General features: G+C 41.2%; 1 protein-coding gene across 1 annotated transcript; it reads right to left on the reverse strand.

The window, feature by feature from the left end:
- Positions 1-1,833: 1,833 nt before the first annotated feature.
- On the reverse strand, positions 1,834-21,514 carry LOC125885765 (deoxycytidylate deaminase-like). The gene is made up of 7 exons (XM_049571530.1): positions 21,497-21,514; positions 16,564-16,653; positions 14,578-14,677; positions 13,073-13,211; positions 9,852-9,962; positions 8,178-8,274; positions 1,834-3,288 (listed from the first exon to the last, which is right to left on the reverse strand). Exons 3-7 carry the CDS (start codon positions 14,665-14,667, stop codon positions 3,231-3,233), a joined length of 495 nt encoding a protein of 164 aa, XP_049427487.1. The 5' UTR covers positions 14,668-14,677; positions 16,564-16,653; positions 21,497-21,514; the 3' UTR covers positions 1,834-3,230.
- Between the last annotated feature and the right edge of the window lie 812 nt (positions 21,515-22,326).

Here is a 22,326-nt window from a genome sequence, read left to right on the forward strand (position 1 = left end):
GCAGAATTATGTAGCTTACAATGTGACTTGTGCCTTTGCAGAGCCTGCCTAGGTGAATCCACAAATAGTCCCGTCCTTGCTCAGAGTTGCTCTGAGAAGTTTCCTAAATCACTCCTAAGATAGGACTCCTTACTAAAAAGTTTTTAGTCTAAGTCAGGATCTCTCTGAGAGTGTTTTCAGAATGTTTGTGAATACAGCTCCAGGACAATATCACTACAGCATCCAATAAACAACAATAATCAATCAAATAATAATTGGAAATTCAAATGAAACAAAACACATAATCCATGGCACAATACATATTCATATATTATTCATATTCATTCATTATTTCCTTTGCTTTACTTAATTTAATGAAGAAAAACAAAATATTCTGAGAATTATTAAGTCAAATATTTGGCTCCAACAATGGTGGAACTATCCACATCAAAAACTGCTCATTTGGCCTCATGGCTTAACTTTGATTAAAATCTGTCTGGCAGTTTCTAAAGGCTACTTAACAAAGCAGTGAAGGACCTACTGTCCTTTAACACTGTGTACTTTTTCATTGGAAGTGCAGTGACTCTCAGACTGATTAGAGTCTAAAATGCCTTTTCAAGAATAATGAACACACTGAACACAAACTGATGTGGCCCAAAAGTTTTATTGACTTCAGCTGCACTCACAGCGGACATGATGGTATGAAGTCACAGAACTGACAAGTGCTTTCTGGTCATGTACATTGATTCATTACACAGACACATTATGAAGGAATGACTAGCTTTCATACACTTGTACAACATATTAGACAATATGACAAAAAGAATCAGCTGTTCTCATCTTAATGACAGGTAGTCTTGAAAACAATGTAGTATCATGAGCCACAGATAGGTATTTTTAAAAGCCTTTATATGCATCCCAAACACTAGAATAAATGTTGGCATCTTGCATTTCTGCAAACCACAGATACATTAAATTTGCACATTATGTATTGAATATGTTGAAACTTTACATTTCAACAACGCTGAGGTTTGTGTGTCGTTAGGTTTGGGCATAACAACACTTAATTTACTTGCACTTAATTTAGCGAGTCATCCCTGTGTTTCCAGCAGCTTTTTACGCACCAAATGTGGGTGTTTTGTAACAACCCATTACCATTTTTAAAGTTTAAACGTAACAGCTATATAATAATGTGCAAATGTAACATACAATGCCAAGATTGCCTTCAGGTGAGTGGGCTGTTTGGTACCATGAAAGAAACCAGAGTAAATATAGTGTTATATGAGAATATGCAGCCTTGTCTTACTACAATTGAAAATAGACACACAGAAACTTTGTCCCACTAAAGACTGCAACATCTTTTGGAGAAAAAAAGTAAATTGGTCATTAAAACTAAGATCCATATCACATATGCTCTGCAAGGAATATTTTTGAAAACCCATAAGCGTACAGTAACATATATAATGTGTAACAATAAGAGGACAGTGCTGATGTTGGAATAATTGTGCCACTCACAAAGAAGCTCCACCAGTCCTTCTAATCTGGCAAAGTGGTGTCATTTTCAGTAGAAGCAATTATTTTGTTAGCTTTGATGGAATAGAGTTACCATAGGTGTTGCCCTGCATTCATGAGGTGGTGCAATAATCAAAACAAAATGTTCCCAACTGGGAATATTCATGTGAACACCCCCTCAAGTCACAGTAACAACATGGAAAGTTGGGACAAATTCTGGCATACCAGCTGCCAAGCTGAGGTCATAAATGCAGAAACATGGCAAACAAAAAAAAAAAAGTTCAGTTGATGGCAAAACTTTTTTTAAATTAACGTATTGCATGTCATTTTTTTTGTCTGACTGTAATTTGTAAGATGGTATTAGGGTATAACCGTCACCTTATTCATGTAGAGCAACTTAAATTAGATAAAGTATTTATTAGCATTACTCAAGTAAAGCAATTCATTAGTTTTAGTTAAAGTGTAAAATAAAAATCACTTTGTAATAAAAGCTTCAAACTGTTATTAACGTGTTGTTTATACACTGAGCAATACAACACATCCTCTTTGTAGCGTCCATGCTGAGAGTCATTGTTAACCTGGAAATCCAGATGCCCCGCCCATAGCAAATTCAAATTTGCACTGCACAGGAATCTGGCCCCGACGAGCAGAGCCCGGTGAATCGCAACCGTACCAATCAGATCAGTCTATCTGACCGAGGCGGGTGTAACGTGATGACAACAGCGCTGTGCCGTAGGAGTCAAAAAGTAAACAGCCAAGATGGCAGCTGCTGAAGGACCACGTCCATTCAATTTAGCTTTGGAAGAAACGCTAAGCCAACTACACGTTTTTGCTGTTTTGCTGACGGGATACGGCAAAAGCATAATATATCAGTTAGCCCCACTGGTCGGCAAACAAATGGGGCTTAGTGCAATAAATATGTCACCTTGTTTTTTGCTCTGATTGGCCATTGTGCTATCCAATTGTGTGCGGCGGCATTTAATATGCCTCAGTTAGTGCCGCCCCTTGGGTAGGAAGGGTGTATCGGTGAGGGCCAGACTCAGAATCTTTCTAGATTTGAGTCTGGATTTCCAGGCTAAGTCATTGTTACATCTTTGTTAAAATATATTTTCTATATTTACTTGCCAGTACGGTTGATACCCATTAGAGCATCAAAAGAAGAAATGCAATCAGCAGTAAAAACCCCAGGCTACATAGTGGCTACTTTCTGCAGACAGGTTTGATGAACCAAATTGCATAAAGACTGATTTACTGAGAGCAGCTTTCACTTTGAATGGGAAAGGTCAAATGCAGTAAATGTTAAGGTGCCTCTTTATTAATCTGGAACCTTGTTTGAAGGAGGAATCAAACAGATTCTGGTTCTCCCCTGTGCAGACAGCCATGAGTTTGGAGATCTGATTCACAACACAAAAGATTTTAAAATCAAACACTCAAGAAAGTGTGTTCAGAGCCCTTGTGTACACCTGTCCCACTCCAAAGGGAGTTTTAAAAGGAAATAAAAGTGTGAAAGCAGCATTGAAAGACCTTCTGCCACAACCATCCACAAAGAGCGAAAGCGTCAAATTAAACTATCTTGAGGTATCCTTGAGGATTCCTTTGGACAAGGCAGGGGGCAAGAAGACATACAGAAGAAAAGAGGCATCAAAGTGCCTTTCAATCGTGTCAGTCTCCTTCTACTTCCCGCCTCATTCAGCAGCGCCCCAAGGTGAGCCTTTTGCATTTTCACTTGGTCACGCTGGTCAGTTTTCAGGGGTGGTTAATGGAATCACAACCTCATCCCTGGTGTGCTCGAACATCCTGCCAAAACACAGAGAGGAAAAAAGCAACAAATGCATTTTAGTCAGGGACGCGCAGGTATGAGGACACACATGGAAAACACCAAATACAAACATTGATGAGGATGAAAGTCACTTGTTGGTTTTCTTATTAGGTCTCGCTTTCATCTGTCAGCCACCCCCGATACATTTTCACAAGGTCCGGGTAAATTGTAGACAGAAAGAAGTGTGGACAGAAAAAGGGAGTAAGACCAAGAAGGAAAAGGAAGAAACACAAAAAACAGCTTTTACAGCCTGCTAAAGTGAGTTCAATAAAACCCATAAAGACTAATTTTTTTTATTATTATGTTTTGGGTTTTTTTACAATTTGTCATGTAAAAGCTTCTCTCTCTGTGACCAGGTGTCCCTGAGCAGATTATTAGTGGGCTCAGTGGGCACTTTTTCCAACAGCTCCCAAAACACACATACACCACCATGTCCTGGACACAAATCCAGCCCCAAGCTAACCCAGGAAAAACCCAAACACACACACGTAGCTTCTGACCTTCTGACAAAAACACTTCGTTCACAACTAGACCTTGGGACCTCCTGGACACACACACACTCTGGGCCCTATTCAAGCTATGTGTAGCAAGTGGTCTAAAGCAGCAAACTGGTGGGTCGTGGTCCAAAAGTGGGTTGCAAGTCCAATTTGAATGGACCACAAGTGACTTGCAAATGTGTCGTTTGTAAAAAAAAACAAAAAAACAACAACAACAAAAAAAACACATAATTTTTAAGTGCAGCAACTTCGCGACACAGAGCTTTTATTTTGAAGTGCTGTCTCCAGCTGTAGAGCGAGTGACTAATGGACAGCTACTTAACAGAGACAGCAAACTAGCTCAAAGACATGCAAGTATGCTGTACGCAAGTATGATGCTGAGTGTACTGAACTGTGTGGATCTTGAACTAATGACTACGGAGGAATCTGGACCCCGTGGGAGGACAACTTGGGAACCAGTGGTGCCAGGCACAAGTGCATTTAGGGCGTGTCCAACGCCATTTTTGTCTAGTTAAATGGGACGTAATCTGGGCATACAGTAAGGCTCATGAGGGAAAGGGCTTTTATTTAGTCTCTTCATTTATAAAAGGTGTGTTTTGGGCAATTCAATCAATCAGAGTTTCAACTCCCATTACCTCTAAAAGCCAGGTGTGCCTGCACCTGGTGTGCTGACATTGACATGTGCATTTATCAAATTGGAGAAGCAGTTTTCTGCTTAATAATGCAGTAAGAGCAGTAATGTCACTGCAGTAAATATCATGGGATATGTGGGACATCTAAGCAGTAGTTATAAACTTGACAGAGGAAACAGAACTAAACTTTCAGCTGCTGAAATAATCAAAGAAGTTACACCGCTCCTCGTGTAAATATGCACAATGTCTCTCTAGATGTGGAGCCACACAGCAGCTCTGCAGCTCTGCTCACATTCTACAGGATGTAATTAATGTTTTCCTTATTAACAGCGTATTATTTCACCCACACATCCCTGTGAACCCGCCTATGTATCACATCTCACTATCTGAAGAAAGCACCCATTAAATAGCAGGGAAATGCTCCACCATTTTCCGCCAATCAACGGTCCAGGTCCAGAAACAGACAATGCTTCTGTGACAGCAGATGTTTTAATCATGGTGGGCCACCACAAATAAATGAATGTGTGGGAATCTCTTCTGGCTGAGTGAGGAGAAACTCCTAAAAAAAATTCTAGGTGTATCACCCTGACTTTAAGACTCCTGAGTTTTTGGTCTAAGAGTTTTCATAAAGCATTTTAGTGCTAATAGTAGCTTCTAATTCACACTACACAATGTTTTTGTCCATTCCAACAGTCACTATGTCACATTACACGATTGTGGAGCCATAAAATCGTACCGTAACTTGGCCAACAGACATGACACACTACACGATGGTCCACACCAATCATTCCCAGTCGCATTTTTTGTGACGTCATCAGGTTATTCTTGCCCTATTTTTATTACTTTTACTATTATTTCAGTCACTGTGTCTGTTCATGTGCCAGCCAATATGTTGTTGCAGTAATGTAAAAAGTGCCAGCAGATGGCAGGAGCTACATTTGAAGTACTGTACGCAAACATGCAAGTCACCGAATCCTCCGCAACAAGTTTCTGGAAATGTTTCACAATAAAAGCCTTTTTAGAAAATGAAGGGATTCTCTCAACTGAAGTAAGAAGGGGCTTTAAGTTTCAAACAGGTACAGGAAGTGTTGAGTTTGAAATGATGGCGCGATGCATTAACTTTATGAAGGCTAACAGGAGCCGAAAGTAAATATATAAAAATACAGAGGGAATAATAAATAACGGCCTGTTTATAATGTAGTCTGTTTCACATGAAGCTGGTAAAATGTATTATTATCTATTACTATTTCTTCTGTGTCACTGCATCAGGTTCCACAGCGGTCTGTACCAAAGAGTCGCGTGAAAGTCAAAAATTTGAAGCTATCTCAGTCGACTGAGCAGTCTTCAACCAACGATTCAAATCTACGACTTTAAAGGGGCAGCCCTAATAACAATATCAACCTTTCATTCTAGAGTACTGGTACTGCCCTCTCAGTAAACTGATTTTAATATGTATAAAAAGCAGAGCAACTTGTTCTGCGGCTGTCAGCATTCTGGCTCGGTCTAAAGGTCCTTACAATTCACTTCTTCTCTGCACCTATTGTCTGCTTCCACCACTCCTCAATGTTTTCCTGTACGTCTGGTTTTCAAACTGCCTGACATGACTGGCATTGTCAGAGACAGACGATTGCAGTAGAGGCATTACAAACTATTTCTCAGCTTTACAGACCTGACCTTTAAAGAGGCAACAGATAGCATCTTTTCCAAGATATATCATTATGAAAATAATGTGGGTTGCACAGGGTAGTGGCCACAGTAAAATCGGACTATCAGCGTTTACATAGGTTACTCAATGGCTTTACAATCTTTGCAATAAGTTTCTGCCACCAGTGCCGAAATTCCGCGGAAAAAAATCTACTTTACGGCAGGAAATGCGTCATGTATTGCGAAATTGGTCGGTCAGCCAATCAGGGACTGGAGCGAGTCCTTCAGAGGAGTTGGGCATGAGATAGTTGAGTCACGAGCACAATGGCAGACGGACAAAGTTTGGAGACAAGTGAAAAACGGCCTAGCGAAAGAAAACGAGCTCCTCTGTCTGAGGAGGCAAAGAAGAGCAAAAAGAAGAGTGATAAAAGAAGAGGAAAAACAAAAGTAAACCTCAGTCAGGCATTCAAGAAATGGAGGGAGCTCCGTGACCAAAGAGGCTTCAGAATTGATGTCCAGCTAGCTTTCTTTCTAATGGATCAGTAAGTAACACGGCTAAATGTTAGCAAGACGAGAGAGGACTGTACTGTACTGGCTGCTAGTTCATTCCTAGCTGGCCAGCATCGCAAATCACTGCAACCAGGGACCGGGTAGCAAGTGTTGGTCGGCTGACATCCTCGCTGCCATTCTACGGCAGCCCTCGGACAGTGATACCCTCCTCCCTTCGTTCTATTCTCTTCTCAAGGAGGCAGCTATTGACGGACATTGCCCAGCTAAGTTACGCCCAGCTAAGTGAACACTGAACTCTGTTTCCCATTCAATCTGAGCTCCAACCGGCCGTATTGTTTCCATACAGTACCGTTTATTCTAGAATCGGGACTGTTTACATGTGCATATTGGTATAATTCCACTGTGTCTACTGTTGTTTGTACTGATACTGTACATATTGGTATTATTTACTGTACTGATACTGTACATATGGGCATAATTTACTGTGACCTGTTTGTACTGGTACTGTGCATTCTGGTATAATTATTTGTATTACTGTTTGTTTTTTCTTCAGATAAATCTGATAATTGTTGCTCGGTCTCTTTATTCATTTATTTAGTAGACTGTCCACACACCTTCTCATTCTACATATACATAGAGGTATACTGGTGGCTTTACAGCCTACATTTTATTTAATTTAGGGAGTCTAACAGAGTCATATTATTGATTATCTCTGATCCCCACGGTCAATTTGGTCGTTGCAACAGTGTGATGCAACACCACTGACGCTAGGTAGTCTGAGTGGGCGGAAGTTTGCTGCAGAGATCAGCCTCTCATTGGGCGGAACGAGCCACCCGCTGAAGTCCCGCCCTACCACCTCTGGTTGTGTAGCAGTTTTCAACCGTTTTCAACACGTCCTTTACTAACTTTTGCGGTATTTGATCTTGCGGGGATGTAGCCATTTTTCTGCCATGGTTCGCATCCTGTAGGTGATATTTTTGTGAGCGTGTTACACCAAAACCTGTTTCCCCCCAGGCTATATTTTTGCAAGTGCACCGTCGCTGTGGCACCGCCCAGAACAATTGTGATTGGTTGAAAGAAGTACAAGCAGCCGGGCCGTTTTTTCTCCAATCTCAAAGTGAGAGTCGGCCCAGCCAGACCTTTCTTTTCTTGAGAAAGGTCTGGTGAGTGAGACTACACGCTAGGTGGCGCCAAGCTAAAAAAAAAAAAAACGAATCCTATCTGTTGCCTCTTCTCCTCTCAACTCAGCCCAAGTGTTTGACAATTCTCAAAGTGATACTAAGTTGGGCGGAGGAGTAAAGTTGGGAAAAAAGTTTGTGCAACAAAAAGATGTTATTTACAACACCATCACAATTTTCCTTTAAGGCAAAGAAGCAACACTTGCATTTGTTTTATTTATTCTTTTGTCTGTTGTTCTTTTGTATCTCCTATAACTTGTTGTTGGTTTCAGCTGGTGGTATTGTTATTATGTTCCTTTGTGTGTATGTGTGAGTGTATGTATCCCTTGGCCTTGTGTAATAATAAAAACAGACAGCAAAAACACTCCCACTTGTTTTTGTGTGCCAGATCAAACCTGTTACTCACGTGTATGGTACGCGTGCCGCATCGAGCAGTCTTCTGGAAGCAACCGTCTCTTGTCGGCGTTTGTACTTATCAGAAAGATAGACCACATTCTTTATACCTGGTATGACAGAGAGAGAGAGAAGGATTAAACAGAGGCACAAAAGGCAAACATAGAAATAAAGACCATTCATAGTCTTCTTAGCAGAGACATGCTTCTAACCTAGGGAAGTGCATGACAGCAGAAGGCATGAAGAGAAGGAAAAGGGTAAAAGATGGATTTGATTTCATTGCCGTTTTTGTCTTTTTAATACGGCAACATCCGACAGGCGGTCCATCCTGCCAATTGCTCGGGGGGAGCGGCTAGCACACCTAATGACTGACAGCTCCCCAGACTAACGTCCAAGAACACAAAATTGAAACCACAAAATATCTCCAACATGCTCATCCGTAGTGATCCAAGTGTCCTGAAGCCCCGACATAAAAAGTCGTTTCGAAAAACGTCATTTGAACTCTGTTTTTAGCCTCATTGTAGCCTGAAACTCTGACTGCTTCTCTGTGCTCCGCACTCATGTGTGCGCGCGAGACCAGAGAAAGCATGAGCTTTGTGCTACCCGTGTTTATATCATGTGACACGTGCACTGCAGGGGGAGACAACAGTAACCACAGAGCTAAAAGATCATTTGCACTACGGTCTTTTAGCAAAGGACAGCCCAACATGTCTGAAGACTTTGAAATTGAGGAGGAACAGCATTTCTTTGTTGAGCCGTATTTGTTTGAGCCCGAGTATACGGACAGAACTCAGGCTCCTGGACAAAGCAGCCACCACAGCTCATGAGCCTCAGCCAGCCGCAGAATACCGGAGTTGAGCACTGGAAACCTGGTGGTTTTAGTTGTTTCAAATGCAAATCAGTGCCAACAGATGAGGAAAGTCTTTGCTGCTCAGACTGGGAATTGGCGATGCCTGCACTTGAGAATCTGGACATCAGTACTGACGAGACTGCTGCTCTTCAGAGACCATGCATCACCGATCACCCTAATGACTTTCAGTGCTGAGTTTTCAGCACTACTGACCTGTGGTGTTCTGGAGACATTTTTTTACTTCCCCAAGATCAACTGGAAGAAAAGGCAGAGGCCCGCAGGACCAGATGGCAGGCTTTCAGAGGAGTAAGTCATTCATTTCTACCGTAGTTCAGACAGACAATGCGGTGCACGTGTCACGTAATGTGAGCAAAGCTCGTGCTTTCGCTGGTCTCGCGCAAGCGCGCGCACATGAGCGCGGAGCACAGAGAAGCAGTCAGAGCTACAGGCTACAATGAGGCTAAGAACAGAGTTCAAATGACATTTTTCAAAACATCTTTTTGTGTTCTTGGACGTTAGTCTGGGGCACCGTCAGCCATTAGGTGTGCTAGCCGCTCCCCCCGCCGATCTCCGCAAGGGATGTAAGGACTCTAAAACTTCACCAGAGCCTCCCTCAGCATGAAGGTAAGTAGATAATGGCTGAATTTTCATTTTTGGGTGCACTAATCCTTTAACATATAAAAAATAATAAAATAAAATAAAATAAAATAAAATAAAATATCATAATAGGCCTTCTAGGATGAGTATCAGTCTTTAGTTACAACTGACTAGAGCATAAGAGTGTCTGTGTGTGTGTGTGTGAGTGTGAGTGTGTGCACGCCTGCTGTCAACACTCACCAGCCTGGATGATGAGCTTGGCACACTCGTTGCAGGGGAACAAAGTCACATAAATGGTGCAGCCTCTCACGTCAGCGCTGTTTATGATGGCATTCAGCTCTGCGTGGCACACTGTGGGACAGAGCGTTGAGATGGTCTCCAGTCAGTACAAGACATTGCAAGTTTTCTTCTTTTTTAGATATTTTTTTGGGCATTTTTAGGAGTGACATGCAGCAAAGGGCCACAGGCTGGACTTGAACCTGGGCTGCTGCGGCAACAGCCTTGTACATGGGGCGCCTGCTCTACCACTAAGCCACCGACCTCCCAAGTTTTCTTCTTTTAAGTTTAATTAGGACTAGTCCATACCCACTGAGGGCACAGTTGCCCATGTACAGTTTTTGCGTGTTTGGGATACAGGTCATAGGAAACTGCAGATTAAATAGTCAAGTGAACCCATTAAGGAGAGCAATGTATTCAGACTGAGTTTTTGTGAATTTGATAGTATGACTGCTTTATTGAAAGTACAGTAGATTGACCACATCATTGAGTAGAAAAACGTGGGACAGACAGAATGACTGACTGACAGAATGACACACTGATTATGTGATTATGTACAGCATACCATACCATGACGTAGTCATACCAAAAAATAGAAAAAAAACAACAACAACAACATTCGGCCACAGGGGGAGCCACAGCGATTGGTCACATTTTAGCCATGTTTAAGCATTTTTCTGTTGTTATAGCGCCACCCAGTTGTCAATTAGAGTTAAATTTCTCCAGTCACCTTGAGTGTCCTGTTCTACATATCTACCAAGTTTAGTAAAAATTGATATGGCGGTTAGGCCTAGATAAGAAATTAGCTCTCTAGCACCCCCATTTTGTTTGATGGGGTCAATAATGGAGGGGTCCCCTCAGATTATGTGTGGTCATATGCCTGCAAAGTTGTAGCCTGAAAATCCAGACCCAAATCTAGAAAGATTTGGGGTCTGGCTATGAGTAATGCAAATGGACCAACTCGAGGGGTGGCACCAAGCATGCATTTGAAAACATCACTGCACACAATTGGATAACACTACGACCAATCAGAACAATACACGGGGTGACGTATCCAGAGTGCTACCAGCGGAGCTAACTGGTAGATTAGACTCTTGCCGTATCCGGTCGGCAAAACAGCAAAAACGTCCTTCGAGCGCCGTCTTCTGTTCCTCTTTAAGAGAAAAAGCCAAGTCTAACTCGTTCATTGTAGCGGCCAAAGCCGTTTCAAACAACTGGTGTTCATCCGTAGCAATCTTGCAATGTTTACTGACTGATTCCGGACTTCGTCGTCGCAGCGCTGTCGTCATCTGTTTAGCTCGCCTCTGGCCCGCCTATATCAGATACACCGATGTGATTGGTGCAGCTCGGCTCCAAGGGCATGGGTAATGAGCATCATTACTGATTGCCAGAGTGACTCGCTGAGCAAATTCAAATTGTGCTCTCGCGAGAACTCTGGATTTCAAGGGTAACAAAGTTGGTCATCGGTGAAACCCTTGAGATGTTATACACCTTTATGTGATGAGCCACGCCCTCCGCAATATTCATTGCCTTATAGAAGCTCAGTTTTAGTAAGTTTTCCAACTTTTGCCAAGAGGGAACTTTAGATATTGGTCCCTAGATTATGTTCACCGAGTTTCATGCAGATTGGTCAAACTTCCTAGGAAGAGATCGATTTTAAAAGTTTTTCAAAAAATTCAAAATGGCGGAAAATCTATATAACCGGAAGTTATGGGTTCTTGAGGCAAATTTGTTCCTCATGAGGAGAGGCATCTCTGTGCAAAGTTTCATGTCTCTACGACATACGGGGCATGAGATATGCCATTCAAAGTTTGCAATTTCAATCGGTTGCTATAGCGCCCCCTTTGGCCAATTGATGTAATATTGCTTCATTCGCATCCTCCCATGACCCTCTACCACTGTGCCAAATTTCACATGGATTGATCAAGTCAGTGAGGAGAAAAACATGGAACAGTCACACCCACAGACGGAGTTTTTGTCATTATATAGTAAGACTACAAACACTCTATAAACAGACAGGCAGGCATAATATACAAGAACCAGGTCTCTAGATGGTGTATGTTGTCTGTGACACTGGCGACAGAAAAGCCCTTCCTTTTCTCCAAAATGTAGCACAGACACAGTATCAGCTGACATTCATGATATTTAGGGATGCACCCATTTATTAGTCCCACGTCGGTATCGACCGATATTTGCTTTGTTTACTGCCACTGGTTTATCAGCAAGTAAGATGTCATTGAGAAATGGCAGTGGACGATGTTTTTCTATTGTGTTACATCAATTTTGTGCAGGCTAAAAAGCAGGGCTAGAGACTTATAGTGTCCCATTATCCTGGGTACAACAGAATACATGTTTGGGACAAAGAGATTTTTCCCAGGATACTGTGGGGATTAAAGGACGCATTAAACTCACTATCGACATAAAAATGATCCAGATGAACAGTGGAAAAGATGTGTTAGTTGAATTTTTCAGTGCTTTTTCTTGGTCTTGGTCTATGTACTACTTGTTCAATTTAGTCTGTCCATCCATCCCTCCCCCCTATTCTTGCTTTTGGTTTTACACACCCATAAATGTCCTGAACACAGAAAATAAGAAGAAAATAAGAACATTTTCATGGATGAAGGATGAATCCTGATGTAACCTTTCCTCTAGCACCACCATTAGACACTTTCTGTGGAACTGTCAGTTCATTTAAAGTAAAAACAACTCAAAATAAGAAGAAGGGGCTCATTATGAGTGGAGAAAGATGTAGACTACTTATTTGCCCTAATATCCCACCCTTTTATGAGCACTAAAGGAGAAGGGAAGAGAGAGAAACAGAGAATGTCAAAGTAGAATGTGAACAGAGCATGTGGTCAATGGAGAAAGAGTGAGATTCCTCCATTATTTATCCTCTACCACCCTCTACAGGCCCAAGCTTAGCACTTGAGACATGAAGAGAACTCAGCAGCACAGTATGGACAACTAGTCAATCACAGTCTTTGTTGCACAGAGATGCCTTTAAAATTGTATTATGTTGATTCCAGAAATCCTCCCACTCAGTTCAGTATAATCACTACAGGGTTCTGTGCTGTTGTGGATGAAACCAGGAACTCTTTGCTGCAAGTGCACATTTTCTTGACCAAAATGATTATCCAAAAATAAAGCAACAAAAAAGCAGGAAGTGTGTTTGCAAGTGTTCTCACTGTAAGGGTGTTTCGTGTCATGCCAGTCAGCAGTACCAGAGCGGGCCCACGGCAGCAGGGCATCATCACAGCCGTTGGGCATGCCATTGTAACCAGTGGCAACTACCTTACTCTCCTGGTTCACTATACAGGCCCCCACCTGCAGAGAGGGACATGTTCCACAGTTTAGTCTGGCCGTAACTTTTTAAATGACCAAAAAATCTAATCTACTCTCAGTAGTATGTCACACACTCGAAAGTAAAGGTCAACCAATATGGATTTTTATGGCCGATACCAATGTTTTGCCATCAGCCTCAGCTGATGACCGATATGTACTGCCAATGTTTTTGAGCCGATATTGTTTTTTCTCCTTCTATTTGCATGATAGAAATGTCACAATAATAACAATGAGGGGTACACAAGTGTCAGTTTTAGAAAAAAATAACAAAAACTTTATTGAACACACACAACACACACAAGTCTCTCTTTTTGAGAAAAGAAAACATATATATATATATATATATATATATGTACATATATTTAAGAGGTAGAGAACAACTAATGGAAACTATCCAATACACATTCAAATGGAAAAAGGGATTTAGTGCACTTAGTAAGCAGCATTCAAGTATATGTCTGAACATAAATATGTGGAACCAAGGGATTCTGCTGAGATCAGAAACTATTGCTGCAGATGAGCGCTGTAGCAATAGTTTTAGCTAGCTGGGAAGCCAACAGAGCGGCCAATGGAGCAGCCAACAGAGCAGCCACAGGAGCAGCCAATGGAGCGATCTGGGAGGGTGAAAGAGAAGCCAAATGGGGCAGCAGGCTTCCTTGTGCTTCCGCCTCCTGTCTGAAGTAAAACCAAGGGGCTCTGCAGAGCTCTGTTGCTGGCCTATGATCTCCATGGCTCGCTTCTAGGCTTCCCCTTCTTGTCTTAACCCACCGTTCTCACACAGATGTGCACTCAGGTACCAACATTTGGTACCAATGGCTTTGACATGAATCCATATTCGTTAGTATCTTCATAATTTGGTAAGTACCGTTAAAAGTACAAAGTTCGGGAGCCAATCCTACGAAGCCACAGTGCCAAAACCCTCATCATCTCTAATTCCACTTGTCTGGATCTCCTCATTGACAACTCTCATCAAAATATGTAAATAATACAACAGACACTGTTTTCTTACCAAGTGTAAGACTAGAAAATACCAGTCTTACAAATCTAAGTCAAACTGAGTATATGTATGTTCTCATTTTGGATACATAACGTGAGAAAAATAGTAAATCTGAAAGACTCAACATTTTTTCCTGTACAGCTGATGCCAAAAAAACAAAATGAACTTCATGTGTCTTGGAAGCAAGGAAAACAAAGGTAAAAGACAATCACTGTTCCTTTAACCCACTGAACTTCCTGATATTTGAATAAGGGGCTTGTGGGAACAAAAACTTTTTGTTAAAACTAAATCAGCAACTACATTGCCAAGTATCTAATTGTTATAGCCCTAATACACATTACACACACACACCTGTGTGCTTGGGTCTCTGCTCCTTTGGGCTGACAGGACGGCTACAGCCATAAAGTAGTCTGATGATACCAGGAAGTCTGTCCTCGCCATGGCTGCGCTGCTACGGAGAGACACAAAAAAGACAGAGAGAGGACTTTAAGTTTGAGATCTTTCTCGGAGATCACAAAGCACTGCAGCAATTTCTGTCTCAAGAGAAATAGAAATATTTAGAAATTCACTATATTATGTCTTCCCCTTTAGACATGTGGGGGTTACTTTAGACTGATGTCACACAGAGAGCTTTGTTTTTTGCTGTCTCTGTTTGTTTTTAATTTTTTTTTATTTTATATATACTTTATTAATCCCCCAGAGGGGATTGTTGTGTGTTTCAATAACCCAATGATGATTTGCAACTGTTTTGCATTTATTGAAATCACATCTAATTTCTGAGCAGGAACTCTCTGTTCACAGACCTATCCAGGTTCCTGTTTGAATTCAACTTGTATTACCAGTTGTAAAATGTTAAAATATCAAAATTATATTCTGAGAAGAAGCTTAATGTGCATAATCCTCAGTAAAAGCTCCAACATGATGAGTTTACAGTCTGTCTCTCTTACAAGCACCAGGGGAACAGGTTGTAGTTTAATTTATTGAAATCTCCTCTCTGTCTAAGAAGTATGTTTTAGCTTTATTTCAGTTCTGCTTGATTTTGGCAGCACGCCTTGTGTGTCTATGACCTCTGATTTATCTGTAAGTGAAGCACACATAAACATTTTTACTTCGATACAAGTAACAGAAAAGACATAGGCTACATCGTTACTTTTGAAAAGTTGTAACTGGAAATTTTGGAGTTTTTACATTTGAACTTTTATCACCACTTTCAGCCAAATCTCCAGAGACTCAATAAAGAGGAGGCCGGTGACTGTGTCAGATCCTGTTTATTTTCCCTCTTACAGGCTGTTTGGTTCTGTTGTTCTGAACATAAGAATGACAAATACATAATGAATAAATCATAAAGAAACCACTTAGCTCAGATTGAATGAACATAAAACAACATGAGCACTGGCACAATTACAGCTCTGAAACACATCCCAGCTAACCAGCCCACCCATAGATCGACACATATGAACACTCTCAGCACCAGCACAACACTCCACGTAACATCGCGCTGAATAACCGGCATGATAACGATCGGTATAAACACGGGCATATCACATGACACTTGATACACTCGTCGGTGAAATACAACTGATCACATTTAGGCTACTCAAGTATTGTAGCCTACTGTAGCGTTTCCATTACATGCTACTTATTTCACAGGCACTATCTGCACTTTTAAAGATTAAAATATAAAACATTTGGTCATCATATACAGCTCGGTCAATCAACAAAATTCTGCGGTGTTTATTTCTGGAGGTATCACCGCCGCTCTGCTGCTCCGTTGCTAGGGACGCCATAGCAACTCCCGACAAGGGAATGGAACCCCTGTCGAGAGTTAGGCTATTTTTCCAGCAGTCACCGGCTCACATTGTCCCTTAGCTGTATACATGTTGTGTGTCTTTATTTCTAGAAATCAGTGTATAGACGTTCTGACATTATACTGCCGAACCTTTCGAACAAATAGGAGCAATGTTGTGTTTGCTAATGAAGATGCTCTTCTCATTTTTAAAATTAGACTGCGGTTTAACTTCTACAAAGAGCTTCGGGGCGGTAGTTACTCAAGTGGTTTTAATTGTGTTGCTGTACAAGGTTAACAAGAATGCATGTGATCCAGAGTCAAACTCAATATAGCCTACTGAAGCAGGTTTACTCAGGCTGGTGTTTTAAATATGAGAAACTTAGCCTAAATACTGAAAGCAAACTTAACAAACACTGTGGGGAAAAACACACGACACCATGATAGGCCCTATGCTACCTGCCCGGTAACTTTACATTTCTCGGTAGATGTTTGCGTCTCTCAAGTTAAACGTAGCCTATAGACAAAAGTCAAAAGTTAAAAGTAGTTACCTCTTTGGTTGATCAGACGTTGGCTGCTGATTTTCTTCTATAATCTTCCAACTGATGGACACTCTGGAGATTGTTCTGCTCTTCTCTGGACTGTGTGTGGCAGTGATACACCTGAATTTAATCTCTTATATGTCTTCACTCTGTATGAAACTCCGGTGATGTTGGGATGTAGCCTATCAGATCCGTCAAATCAGCTGAAGCGCTGCGCTGTCCAATTAATAACTCATATCCAGTCAGAGGGTGTGTCGGTCAAATCAAATCAAATCAAGGTTAATAACAACAAAGAACCAAAACAGAAAACAAAAAAGAAAAGAGAAATCCCAACCCTGCCACCCCACATAGAGATACATAAATATACACATAGGCACACACACACACACAGACACACACACCCACAAGCTCACACCCACACACACTATCACCAAGGTCGGTAAAAGGTAAAAGACGTTTGTGATGATCAGCTGTCAGGAGGCTTTATTAGTAACAGCTAAAGTTTTAATGGAGTTTGTGTCTGCACACAAATAATGTTATATGTAGATATATAATGATACAGATACAGACAGGCCTACAGTTATCAGTAACAGAGCAGCAGTGTTTTCTCTCTGTCTAACAATCACCTGCACATGAACAACAACCTGCTTTCTGTAGCCTATTTAGTCACACTATGTGTTTATGATTTATTCCTTATTGTTACTATTATTATTATCATTGTTTGTGAGTTCATTATTTAATAACCCAGAATACGATGACGATGTCTTTGAACACTGTAAATAATTTATTAGGCCAAATGTTTCAGGGAAAATTCAAATTCTGCAACCCAACGCTCAGGAATTATCAGCCTCAGTGTGACTGAATGGAAATGACGATCAGTGATGTAAAAGTGTTTCTTGTTGACAGCCTCTGACTTTGATTGTATCCATAATAAAAGTTTGTATCCATAATGAAAGTTGATGAGGGAAATAACAGATCGTGAAGAGAAAAATCTTTCAAATAAATGAAGAAAGTCGGTTGTTTCCTTGTCTTGTTCAGAGACGTCACAACACCCGCAAATCCACTGACAAGCTTTGCTGGCCTGGAAACTGATCTACAAGCATAACTTTTCACCAACCAGTGATTATATTTGGAATAATGAAGACATCCTTTATAAAAACAAATCATTTGGATTTGATTGGATGGAACATGGAATTTTATTAGTTAACCAACTTATTAAGGTTTTTTACGAAGAATATTTGTTAAACTTTCAGTTGCCAGTTATGCCGAAGAACTATGCTGTGATTTTTGATGCACTACCACAGGGTGTGCTGCAGCTTCTTAAAGGGACTGAAAGAAATACTGCTGTTGCAGAAAATTATAAGTGAGAGATTTTTGTTGGCGGAGTAGCCTACTAGACATTCCAAAAAATCCTGCTCAAACAGATATTTGAGAATCAACGATTCTGCCTAGAGGTCAAATTTACTGGACTGCACAATTTGGAGAGGTTAACTGGCATAAAGCGAGGCTGGTTGGTGACAAATTCTGCCTTAATAACAAGGTGAAAGAAGTCTCGTTTAAAATTTTACATCAAATCTACCCTACAAAGAAAACACTTGAAAGATTTAAAATGGACACTGAATATTTGTGCGATTTCTGTGGACTTGAAGATGAAACCATCGCTTACTTATTTTATCAATGTACTTACAGTAGAACTTTTTGGAAAGATGTTCAGTATTTTGTACAAGAGAAAACAGGAAAAACGATCAGTTTCCAGCATAAAAACCCATTTTTATTTATTTTGATGAGCGGACGGAAGACACAGATTTGTGTTTTTTCTGTCAGTTGATCATGAGTTTGGGGAAATTTCACATCCATAAAAACAAATGGGCCAAATCTAAACCAAACATTGTACTCTTTTGACAAGAACTGCACCGCTATGCTGCCACAATCAAGGACATTAGAAATAAGAAAGCTGCTAAAACATAGGCTACTCTAAATTCTGTGGAAGTGATCTGTAAAGTCTTTTTGCTGTCTTTTGTTTTGTTTGTTTTTTTTACCTTTGTTTTGTTTGTATCTCTGCACCCCCTGTATGTTTAAGTATGTATAGGTTTATGTCTGTATGTAAGGTAAAATAAAAAAATCCCCCCCAAAAAATTCACTGAACACACGCACATTAAGAGCTGAAGCGTTCAGCTTCTTGCCTGTGTTGTTAGCATTTGCATCGCGTGATCTCACCTGCTTGTGCTGTGAGCATTTGCATCGCGTGATCTCACCTGCTTGTGCTGTGAGCATTTGCATCGCGTGATCTCATCTGCTTGTGCTGTGAGCCTTTGCAGCCTAGGCTATGTGTTGCGAAATCGATTAGTGTGTTTTCAGAATTTGGGGGTGTTTTGTTAATGCGCCTGTGTTCTGGATTTGTGGGTGTTGTGGAGTTTGCGTGTGTTCTGACGTCTCTCGGCTACCGTACTACGTGAATCAGTGAACAAATAAAATAGCCTATAAAACGTGGTAGTGATACATTTGAGTTTAATCTCTTATCTGTCTTCACTCTGTATGAAACTCCAGTGATGCTGGGATGTATCAGATCAGTCAGATCAGCTGCAGCACTACGCTGTCCAATCAATAACTGATATCCAATCAGAGGGTGTGTCGTTGATAAAAGACTTCCACGAAGGCTGCACTCTTGTATCTTCGCTTCCCTCCCCGCTGAAAGCCTCCTCTCTCCTCGACTCCTCCGAGACAGTGCCGTAGAATATAACATATAACCAATAAACAATATAACCCTATTCAAGGGCTCTGCTCCGAGAGTGCCGAAGTCACGCCCCTTCCGGTAGAGCTCATGGGATCTTAGATCGAAAAAATATGAATGGCAGTGAATGGGGAGAGCAATATTATTTTTTGTTCCCGTTTGAGTTGCGACATGAAATGTAAATATGTCGTTAATGAATTTAAAACATAAATTTTAAGGTCAAGAAAGTCATACTTTGTGGTAAAACTGTTGAGATATAGCCTAAGCTTTTAAATTAGAAAGACTCAAGAGTACACAGGAGGAGGTCGCGTATGTGACGTCATAGCTTCGCTTGCTTCCTGCAGCTTGGTCTCCCCGCTGAAATTCCACTGTTTTATGATTAATCGATTTATGATTGAAGATCATACGCGACCGCCTCCTGTGTAGTTTTTCTAATTACGTTTTTTTTCAAAAGCTTATATCTCAACAGTTTTATCACAAAGTATGACTTTCTTGACCTTAAAATTAATGTTTTAAATTCATTAACGACGATTTCATCTCACAACTCAAACGGGAACAAAAGATAATATTTCTCTCCTCATTCACTGCCATTCATATTTTTTCCGATCTAAGGTCCCATGAGCTTCACCGGAAGGGGCGTGACTTCGGCACTCTATTGACAAGGCTATTCAAGAGAAGGCTGAGACACGGGGTCAAACATGGGGGGATTGCACATGCGCAGTAACATCTGGTCTGCACTTATTCACTGTCACCCTCCAGAATCGCAGCTCAAGTTACACTGCGCATGTGCAATCCCCCCATGTTTGGCCACGAAAGAAAAGGAAACAAACAACTTTCTTCATTTATTGGAAAGATTTTTCTCTTCACAATCTGTTATTTCCCTCATCAACTAGCCCAGGGGTAGGCAACCTGTGGCTCCAGAGCCACATGTGGCTCTTTAGCCCCTGTCCAGTGGCTCCTTGAGCCTTTGAGAAAAGAAGTCTATGGAAATTCCTTCTATGAATCCAAATGTTGCTGAACTTCGATAGCAGTGGCTGGTTAGCTATGGATGCCAAATCCAAAAAAGTAAATTGAATAAAATAGAGAATGTAGTAGTGCGTGGACAGATTTGTTTGCTCTCACTGCCAGCTCTGCAAAATTTAAGTACCAAATAATCAGATAGTGCCCTGCACAGTGGCCACCTTGTGGTAAAACATATTAACAAATGCTTATTTAGACCATAAGCTAATTTAGACTTAATAGGCTATGTTACCTTGATTATAAGGCTCGAACATGTCTTGCGGCTCCACACAGATTTTTTCAAATTATTTTTGGTCAAAAATGGCTCTTTTAATGGCAAAGGTTGCAGACCCCTGAACTAGCCTATCCATAATAAAAGTTGATGAGGAAAATAACAGATCGTGAAGAGAAACTACTCCTCGACTCCTCCGAGTGCAATTAACATCTTGAGACGTCCTACAAGATGGCAAGTCGCAATTGATTACCGGGTCAAGTGATCGAGGATAGAGGAAGGAGGAGTCGAGGAGGGATATTGGGATGAACCCACAGAGGCGGGCTGTTCTTCTTTCTTTTATAGACAGTTGGTACATTATCGCCATCTACTGACTAACTACAGTATGAATCAGAGACAGCTTGCTCTCATAAGCCCCTTTTACACTACCAGATTTTCGGCGGATGTTGGGCCCTTTTGCCAGCAAGCTGCGAGCGTTAACACACACAGAGCCAGATTGGCGAGTTGATCCGAGGTGCCCAATTTTCCGCCTCATATGGTAGTCATTTTGGCGGAACCCTTTTAGTTTAAGGGGCTGTTGAAGACTTGTGGGAGGAGCTGTTGATGACGCCGCACATGCGACCCACTGACGGTGGATAAACAGGATATAGCTGATAGCAGGAATGAGCAGCTAGTAGCAAGAGGGAAACACAAACCTGACCGACACAGTAAAGATGAGCAACTAAGGAGACAAAGAACTGCGCGCCCTCCTTGCCCTCGCAAACAAAGAGGCCATTAACTGTCAGATGACAGGAACGGTGAAGAACGGGCCAACTTATGAGAGAATCGCAGAAGGACTATGGAACGCTGAATGGACCAAAATGTATAATTTGACGTCCGTCTTAAGACGTCAAATTTGTACCTCTTAAGACGATGTTAAAACGTCATTTTTTAACGTCTCAAGATGTTTGGTCCGTTGCTATTGGTTGGCATCAACATACCCACTCCCTTTTGATGTAAGGCTTCCATGCTCCACCTCTTTATGACGTGGTGGCTGTGTTGGGCTGTATGCCTTCGTTGCGGTCATGTGGTGTCTTGGTAGAGGGTACGTTTTGCCTACGTACCTGTGACGTGTCTTATGATTAGTATTTGGGACAGTCCATTTCTATGAGAGTGGTGTGCCGGTAGTTTTGAACTCTAGTGGCTGAGGAGAGCAAGGAATGGCGTCCAGAAACTTTGTCAACAACTGTGGTCTTCATCATTCATGTTTTCTGATCAGTGTTCTTTCTTATGGTTAGGCTATTGTCTCCATTTTCAGTCTTTGTCTATTGCGTCCAGTTTTAAAATTAGGAGAAGAGAATGGGAGGATTATGCTGGCAGTTTGAGCTGTCACTGTCACTGTAGCCTTAAGGCTGATAAGTAGGCCTAGTCTATTATAACATTTCAGTGGCCTAATATTATTTCTTATTAGCCTCAATTCAAAGGCTACAAGGTAGGTTAAGTGGGGAATTGTTTTCTCTCTTGCAAAGATTCTTGTATTTAGGCCCTCAGAAGGGTCTCCCCCTCAGAAATAGATGAAGTGGTAGCACCCAGTTAAATTGACATGTTAACACGGCATTTTCTGTAGTCTTAAGAAGTTTTTTTTTTGTGTGTGTGTGTGTGTGTTTTTTTTCTTTCTCTTTATTAACGAGTCTTCAATCAAAACAAGTATACAGTACAGTAGCCAGGGGGTGGGCTATTACATAAATAGAGAGAATAAGGTGCACAAATTATATGTTCTTATCGCTTTCTTGTTATTAGAGTCACAAATGCTTTGCAGGTACTGTTCCAT

This window comes from Epinephelus fuscoguttatus, linkage group LG3 (genome assembly GCF_011397635.1).
Source record: "Epinephelus fuscoguttatus linkage group LG3, E.fuscoguttatus.final_Chr_v1".
In the NCBI taxonomy this organism is placed as follows: domain Eukaryota; kingdom Metazoa; phylum Chordata; class Actinopteri; order Perciformes; family Serranidae; genus Epinephelus; species Epinephelus fuscoguttatus.